General features: G+C 34.6%; 1 protein-coding gene across 9 annotated transcripts in view; it reads left to right on the forward strand.

Annotated features, from left to right (window-relative positions):
- Positions 1-9,480, forward strand: part of Syt16 (synaptotagmin 16) — a 316,226-nt gene that overhangs the window by 154,192 nt on the left and 152,554 nt on the right. For all 9 annotated transcript variants that reach the window (XM_087195235.1, XM_087195238.1, XM_087195236.1 and 6 more), the window contains one exon: positions 6,530-6,709. Coding sequence is in view for 2 of the 9 variants with exons in the window: in XM_087195238.1 (XP_087051364.1) it covers positions 6,530-6,709 (180 nt within the window). In the remaining 7 variants the exon portion in view is untranslated. The remainder of the gene's footprint in view (positions 1-6,529; positions 6,710-9,480) is intronic.

Here is a 9,480-nt window from a genome sequence, read left to right on the forward strand (position 1 = left end):
CTTTTAAATTTATTTTTCTACTGAACTGTGGGAATTACTAGTATTTTTAATATTAGTGTTTAATCAAAATATGGTCTACAAATATTTTATCCAATCCCATAGGTTACCTTTTCATTTTGTGATTGTTTTCTTTGCAGTGCATAGGTTCTTTAATTTCTGCTTGAGCTTTGTTGTAATCCTACTTTTGGTGTCATATCCAAGAATTCATTTGCCCAGTCAAATATCTGGATGCCTTTTTACTATGTTTTCTTCTGAGAGGATTGTTTTGGGTTTTCCACTTAACTCTTTAATCCATTTTGGGTTTATTTTTGTACATAGTGTGAAATAAGGGTCCAATTTCATTCTTTACATATGGACATTTAATTTTCCTAGCACCATTTGTAAAAGGAACTACTTTTGAAATTTTGTATATTCTTGACAACCTTATCAAAGATCACTTGACCTTATATGTATGAGTTTATTTCTGGGCTCTCTATTCTGTTTCATTGGTTTTTATGTCAGTACCATATAGTTTTGATTACTGTAGCTTTATCATCTGTTTTGACATTAGGGTCTTTGTTTTTCTTGCTTAAAATTGCTTTGGCTATTCACAATTTTGCTCTGAATGAGTTTTAGGATTTTTTTTAATGTAAAAAAAAACACCATGTGCATTTTTTTTTTTTGGTACTGGGGAATGAACTTGGGACCTTGTGCTTGTGAGGCAGGTGTCAGAACCACTGAGCTAAATCCCTGGCCCACCATGGGGATATTTTGATAGAGACTGCATTGAATCTATAGATTTCTTCAGAAGTATGCACAATTTAGCAATATTAATCTAGCTATAATCATAAGATGTCTTTCCATTTGTAAACTTTCTTTCATCAACATTATATAGTGTTTAGTGTATAAGTCTTTTAGCTTCTTGATTGTTCATTCCTAAGTGCTTTATTCTTTTTGATGGTATTGTAAATGAAATTGCCTTCTTGAAGAGTTTTCTTATTTTTTCAAGTTGATCATTGCTAGCATATATATATATATATATATATAATTGATTTTTATACCTTAATTTTATATCCTGTAGCTTTCCAGAATTCGTTTATTCTAAGTTTTTTGTACTGTTTAGGGTTTTCTGTATATATGATCATATTATCTACAGATAGAGATAGTTTTACTTTTTTCCATGCTTTCACATTTTGTTTTCTTGGCTGATTGCTCTGGCTGGGAATTCTAGTACTATTCTAGGACTATGTAGAAGAGTACTTTTAAAGAGGCAAAAGTGGGCATCATTGCCTTCTTCTTGATCTCAGAGGGAAAATTACTAGCTTTTGTGGTTGGAACAATGTTAGCTGTGCTCATTTCCCAAGTGGTCTTTATTGTATTAAGGTAATTTCTTTCTGTTCCCGATGTGTGGAGAATTTTTATTATGAAAAAATGTTGGATTTTGTTAAATGTCTTTTGATACCTATTGATCATGTGATTTTTATTCTTCATTTTTTTTAATGTGGCCTATTTATTGATTGTTTAGTGTATGTTGAACTATCCTCGCATCCCAAGGATACATCCTACTTGGTCATGGTATGTGATCCTTTTGATGGACTGTTCAATTCACAATTTTGACGTGCTGTTCAATTGCTGGAATTTTGATGAAGATTTTTATACTTAATGTTCATCAGGCCAATTATCTATAGCTTTCTTTTCCTACGGAGTTTGTTTGGTATTAGATGGTACTAGCTTCATAGAATCAATTTGTAAGTGCTCTCTATCTTACTTTTTGGAAAAGTTTAAGAATGATTGCTATTAATTCTTTCAATATTTGCTGGAATTCAACTGTGAAGTCACCTTGTCCTGGGGTTTTCTTTGTTAGTTTTTAAAAATTCTTTCAACATTCTGCTCAGACTTTCTTTTTCTTACTAATTTAGTTTTAGTAGATTTCCAATTTGTTGGTGTAAAATTGTTCATAATAGTTATTTATGATTCATTTTATTTATGGGTTCATTTTAAATGCCTCCTCTTTCTGATTTTATTTCTTTGAATCTTCTCTTTTCTCAATTAAGGTTTGTTGCTTTATTTTTTTTTAGGAAAGCAAGTTTTTTTTTCCAACTAACAATTGTTTTACTATTCTCTTTAACAGGTATTTCTGGTTTAACATTTATTAGTCTCTTCTTTCTGCTGTAGTTTGAGTTTAGTTTATTCTTTTTCTATTTTTTTAAAAATCAAAATTATGTTTTTTTGTTGAAGATCTTTCTTTAATGTAAACATTTATGCCAATAAGTTTCTTTTTTATACTGCTTTTTCAACATTATACATTTTGGCCTGTTATGTTTCATTGTTGTTTTTCCCAAGATATTTTCCAATTTGTTTTTGATTTATTCTTTGACCTAATATTTGTTTGAGTGTATTGTTTAATTAGCATGTGTTTGTGAATTTATCTGTTTCATTTGTTATTTTCTGTTTCATTCCATTGTGACAAATGTATTTATAATGATTTGAATCTTCTTATATTTAAAACTTATTTTGTGACTTGGAATACTGTGTGCACAAGAATTTTCCATGTGCACTTGAAAAGAACAAGTATTTTGCTGCTGTTGAGTACAGTGTTCTCTATATTCATCTGTTAGTTGATTTGGCTTATGCTGTTGCTTACCTCTGCTGTTTCCTTATTGATTTTCTGTCCTGATGATCTATCCATAATAGAGATTAAATTCTCTTATTATTTTTGTATGGCTGCCTATTTCTCACTTCAAATATGTCAATATTTACTTTCTATTTTAGGTTCTTCGTTGTTGGGTGCATATATATTTATAATCATATATTTCTGGTGAATAGACCCTTTTTAATTGCATAATGCCCTTCTTTATCTCCTGTGGCAGTTTTTGGCTTACTCTATTTTTGTCTGATACTAGTGCAGTCACCCTACTCTTCTTTGGTTACCATTTTAATGGAACATCTTCAGCTACCCCTGTAACTTTCAGCCTCTGTGTGTCCTTAAATCTAGGTGAATCTTTTGTATATAGTTAGATATTGTTTCATTCTCTACTTAGTTCAGTCACTGTATCTTAGTGTGTCTTCTAGGATTTCTGTTTGGGTCTTTTTCATGGTTTCTATTTCTTCCTAGCACTTCTTATTTTGTTCATATGTTGTTTTCCTGATTTCATTAAGTTGTTATTTGGGTTATCTTGTAACACAGGAAACTTAAAGATTAATTTTTTTGTTTTTTTTAAGCAGTTCGTGGATTTCCATTTCTTTCAGGCCAGATTCTAGAGCTTTATTCATTTCCTTTTGTGGTCTCATGTTTCCTCAGTTCTTTGTGATTCTTGCAGGTTTGCATTGTTGTCTATATATTTCAAGGAGTACTGACTTCTTCTAGTCTTGACAGATGGGTTTTAGCAGGTGAAGTTTTTCTCCGGCTGGATCCTGAGGCAGTGTATTAGTTTTTTTTGTTTGTTTTGTTTTTTGCAGTACTGGGGATTGAACTCAGGATCTTGCACTTGTTAGGTAGGCCAGTGCCACTGAGCTACATCCCAGGCCTGAGGCGGTGTATTAGTTTTCTGGGGGAAATAAATCAGTACAAAGCTGGTGGTCATTTTTCTCTATATTTTGTAGATCTTTTGTACTGAGTTTTATGTTATTTTTATAAGTGAAAAATAACCTTTAAAATTCAAAAGTAAAAATTTAGCTTAATGAATGGCATTATAATGTACAGATGTTTCTGATTATGAATGACAGCTAAACTCTTTTTCCTAAGGTATATTTTACATAAATCATGCCCTGTGTTGATAGTTTTACTGACTTACTTGAGGTATATCTTTTCTTTCCAAGACTTTTCATTGATAGGTACATTTATCAACATAGTATAACAAAGAAATTTCAAAGTTTATTCATTCAACAAATATTTCCTGAATTCCTGCCATTTGTTGGCTGCTGAGAGTATAATGAACAATTCAGACACAGTCCTTGTTTCATGAAACTTAAAACTTAACACTTGAAAACTGTTGACAAAGCTGCCAAGGCTTGGTGGGTGGGAACACACATGCAACCTCAACAAGAGAAGGAAGACAGGCTTTTGGAGGAAGTTCAGAGTTAGCCAGAGGAAAGGCAAGCAACTGTCCCATAGGTTTGAAATAGTACATTCAGAGGTCTGGAGGTGAGCTATGTTCGAATAACAAGAAATAGGTGCATAGAGCAGCAAAAAAGAATTTTATGGTGGGAAGTGATGACTGACAAAATCAAGAATCAGTAGCTGAGTCATAAAGGGCCATATAGACCAAGTTATAGAATTCAGATTTTATCTTATGGGTAATGGAAAGTCATTTGACTCTATATTATTGTCCAACAATAACTGTCACAAATCACTACAAACATGGTGGCTTAAGAACTCAGAAATTTATTCTCTCAATTTTAGAGGTGTGAAGTTCTAAATTAAGGTATTTTCAGGATTGGTTCCTCTAAGGGCTCTGAGTGACAGTCTGTTCCATGTTTTCTTCCTAGTTTTAGGTGATAGCCAGCAACATTTGGGGTTCATTGATTTAAGTAGGGCTTCACAACTCCAATCTCTATCCCCATTTTTGCATAGCTTTCATCTCTTTGTGTCTTATTTTCTCCTCATAAGGCCACTCATCATTGGGATTTATGTCCCACCCTAATCCGAAATGATCTCACATCAAAATCCTCAGCCTAATTCTACCTACAAATTCCACATCAGTTTACCTTCTGAGATTCAAGGTGAATGTATGTTTTTCAGACTACAGCTCAGCCTGTAAGAGGGAAAGTAGGTAAAGCACACTTGCATTTCAGAAGACTCACTCTGATTACTGTTTGGAGAATAGATTTCAGAGAGTAAGTGGGGAGCAGGGATATCAGTGAGAATCTGGGTAAAGTACAGTACTGTACATCAGTAACTTTGGAGACAGGAAAGTGGAGATGAGTATAGAAGCTACTTTGGAGATGGTTAGTTGAGGAGGGAAGAAAGAGGGCTGTGGTTGGAGAGCACGTGATAGTAGGAGGGATTTTAAATGATGACAGGTATTTGGTGCTTTTAAATGGAGATGAGAAAGATGTTGTCTACAAGCCAAAGTAGTTGAAATTAAGGAGGTGAAGAGTAAAGAGCTAGAGAGTAAAGGAGGAAGAATGTGGAACATAGACTAAATACAAAGCAGCATACCAATTTGACCATTCCTGGATAGTTTAAAATCTCTGAGAAGATGTTGATGATAATGTTGAGGAAGGTTTCCTGTTTGAGGACTCTCTATGTGCCAAGTGCCACACAGATTACATTCCATATATATTACCTCATTTAATCTTTGTGTAGCTATATTTATTTTCTCCTTTATAGTTTAAGAAACTGGAGCAGAGAGAGGTTGACCAGTTTGCCCAAAGCCACACAAACAATAAGTCGTAGAGTATGATTTCAACCCAGGCACCAGGACAGCTGAACCTATCTATGCCTGTAGCTCCTACTACTGTACATTGCCTTTAAAGGGAGAGGAGATAATCAATATATTCATACATTTTCATGGTAGATGCTTATTTTGATAGCAGGTATGTCATTTAAAAGACTTTAAAAACATTTTCTTGTCTGCTATTCCTTTTTTTTGTTCTTACATTGGCTTGCACTAGATTGCTTCAGAGAGGGAGTATCATTTATCATTTATATTTTCATAGGATTGGGACAGGTTTGATTCATACTTTCTCTATTTATCAGGATGCTGAGGTGAGGTGATTATTACACCTTCATGTTATTAAACAATAAATTAAAACTGCTTAAGAGAAAGCTGCTTGTAGGAGATTTATTTTCATAAACTTTCAGGTGTCACTTGCTCCCATTGAATCACTCTTATCGACACATTCTATAATATTAATTTTTGGATTTCTTTATTGAATGTTTAATTACATTGAGTAATAGTGAAGCAATGCCACTTTAAGCTCAAGCTTTTTCAAATAGAAGAAGAGGATAAGGAGAAAATGGAATTTCATTTTCCAAAATTCTAAAATATTAGTAAAATTTTTAATTCCTATATAGATGACATTACTGATTTATGTACTACCATTGATAGTCACCATCATATTACACATCTGGTTTTACAAAAATGTATATAGAAAGTGACTTTTCTTCTAACTGCAAATATTAGTAGAAGTATCCTTCTGAAAGTTTGTTTCAACTTTATTTTGTAAGCTTCAGGCAGCTGTAGTTTTCAGAGATTTGCTTTTAAAGAATTGGTCAACCATTTCCAGCTCAAACTATTTGATAACCCTCTCTCTTACAGTGTGTGTGTTTAAAGTTGAACCCTAGGATGATGACAGGCATAAGAAGAGTTGTACTCTGGGTAGAAAAAACTATACATTAGAAATTGTGGAGGTCTGTCATATGAGAAGTCAGCCTAGCAGGATGTATTAGGTGACAGTCCTTTTCCTTTCCTCGTACATAGTCTTGGGGATTTCAGCCAGGGTAAGGACTTGTAGAGTATTTGTCATTCTAATTAATAAAAATACAGAACCAAAAGTTGGATAATTTAATTGTGATGATATTTTTTCCTTTGTGTTCTCTTGTCAGTCACTCCAGAAGCCATTGGCTTCTTGTCTGCTGTTGGAATCTTTATTGTCCTGCTGGCTGTCCTCTTTCTCTTTATCAACAAGAAGCTGTGTTTTGAAACCATAGGAGGTCTTCCATTCCTGGAACAACGAGGAAAAAGAAAGCACTCTAAAGACAAGACTCAGATCCACAAGGGGCTGGGTAAGCAGCATATTTCATGTTCTCCTGAGCTTGACCTCTTGCTGTGGTTTGGGTCAGGAAGAGGGTGTCATCCTTTCCAGGAGAGGCCCCAGTAAGAACTCACATATGAGCTCTTTAGTAGCTGTGGCGGTGGACAATGAATGGACATTACTAAAGGATCTGTCATCTTTATGAAAGTAATGCTCTCTTTAGAGTTTGAAGAGCAGTTGGGAATAACCAGACCAACACTTCCTATCTTCTTAAGCTCTCAGTTGTCTCATGTTGAGTTTACCTCTGGCTAATGTTAGGAGAAAAAGTGTATTCTGATTGACAAGAGTCTTGATGTGCTTTAGCCATATGATGTTGACATTTTACATCTTAGCTGTTTTGGGGCCACTCCTACCTTGTAGGACAACAGTTACTTTTCTACAGGGAAGTTTTCAGTCTTTTAAGCCCATTGAGTGTACTACATCATTTACTCATTACATTCAACTTGATGAAGAAAAAATAAAGAAACAATTGACTTCTTTCTCCTCAAAGACATATTCTACCTTCAACTTGTGAGGTGTAGAACTTAGTGGTGCATATCATCATCGTGGTGTTCTGGTTATCATCACAGAGAAGCTATGCACTGAAAGACAGTACTAGCATCTTATAGCTAAGGGCTTTACACCTTTTTAGGAGTTTGTTAACCCCCTCCCTCATACCACATGGCATGTGGGGCATGATGGGGTGGTCAAGGAGCAAACTTACCTTCTCTTTTGAGCAAGCTCAAGGTCTGGAGGAGAACACTGTCCAGTCCTTCCTCCTCTGGGGTGTCCTAAGTTACTGTAGACCAAGTAGAGTAATTGCCTTATTGCGTATACAGTGGCTTTTGTAACCATGTTTAGCTTTTTGTCTTGCTTTAAAAAGGCATAATTTACATGCCATTTGCAGAAAAATAGATGAAACGAGAAGCATCATGTTAAGCTAAAAAAGCCAGACTCAGAAAGACAAGTATCATGTTATCCCTAATATGTGGATTCTTAAAAAAATTAAAGTAGAAGGGAGACTATTATTAGACAAGAGGAAGGAAATAAAGACAAGGGGAGCAGATAGAAGAGAGGGTAAGAAGGAAGATGGATATGGTCAAAATATTTTATATGCACATATGAAAATATTGAAACCAAATATTTTGTAAAATTTACAAATACTAATAAATAGTATATTTAAAAAGTATAATTTAGGAACAAAAATACCACCTTTCTATTGCTTCATAACAAATTACCCCAAACCCGAGGAGTTTAGAGCTATAAACTTTTACCTGACTGTTTTTTAAGTTTGAGAATCTAGGAGTGTCTTGGTTGAGTAGTTCTAGGTCAAGGTCTCTCATGACAACCTGTCGGCTGATGTGTTGCTGCTAGAGTCACTTCCAGGAGGGCAAAAGGCTTCACTTCCTGTTCCTGTAGAGCTGATCCCAGGGCTACTTGAATTCTTTATGGCATGGCAGCTGGCTTCCTCTCGGGAGAGATCCACTGAGAGCAAAAAGGAGCCGAAGTTCCTTCTATAACCAAGACTGAGAAGTCACACAGTGTCCCTCTGTAACATTCTATTCATTCACTCAGTATAGGCCATGCTGAAGGCAAGGGAGATTATCCTGTATTTGTTGAGGGGAAAAGTATCAAAGAATTCGTGAACCAAAAGAAATCACTATCTGAGATGGTAATGAGGAAAGGTATAAGCTGCAGATCTGGCCATTTATTGGGTATGTTGCCATTATTTTTGAACTCTACTTGGGACATCTGATTCATCTTCTGAAAATGGAATGGAATATTTACATACAGTTTGTCATGTAGAATTGGGGACTTATGAATAGTTTAGGGACTATTGTCTCAGGACATAAGTAAGTGTGATGAGCAGACCTCTGTTTGGCTGTGGAATGGTCTGGTGGGAGGACTCATAACTATTCTACATTCTCCGTTCAGACTGAGTGCCACTTGTTATAAGACCTTGGCAGATTATGCAACGATTCTGAACTCATTTCCTCATCTGCATATTGAGATTATCAGTACATCTCTGGCAGGGTCATTCTAGATTAAATTAATCAATTTTGTTAAGATACTAACATTGGGCCTGTGGTGAAAGTCCTAATAGAACTTGAACCATAGCTGTGTAGTATTAACAACTGACAGCTTTTAAGAATAACATCACACATGAATCAGTTGCTATTACTTACTTTGGGAAATTGAAGTTGGTAATGTTTTTTCCTTTGCAAACTATAGTGAGCACAAAGCACTAAGGTTAGAGCTATTTAAAATATTTCCTTTTTGTCTTGTTTGACATGTTATTTGAGTATTTTAGAGATAATTATGAATTATACTTGCAAATAAGTTGAGATTTGAAGATAATGTTGAAACAATAAAAATAAAGCATGAGCCAGAATCTGTTAGCTCAAAAAACACTGAAAAATACACATCTTCAATTCAGAGTGGGGTCATATGAAGGGAGCTTTTAAAATAGTTTATTCAGGATAATCTCCAAATTATAATGTCTAAAAAGAAAACATCTTCATTTTGACATTTCTTTTTTTAAAGGTTTAATTGTCATTGATCAAAGTCTTAAAAAAACATGCTTCTATTCTAGATTTTATCTAACCTTTGGTATTTGCCTTAATTTCCATCCTCAGAGCACTGATTTCTCTGAAGTTGGGATGTTCTTAACATATTTTGACAAATATTAAAGAAGAATGGAAGGCAGCCTGGTGTAGAAAGAAGTGTAGTACAATAGTTTTGCCACTATTTGGCTGTGGTATT

The sequence above is a fragment of the Heterocephalus glaber genome, unplaced genomic scaffold (genome assembly GCF_053883595.1).
Source record: "Heterocephalus glaber isolate CG9 unplaced genomic scaffold, H.glaber_assembly_v1.0 deba00001608, whole genome shotgun sequence".
In the NCBI taxonomy this organism is placed as follows: domain Eukaryota; kingdom Metazoa; phylum Chordata; class Mammalia; order Rodentia; family Bathyergidae; genus Heterocephalus; species Heterocephalus glaber.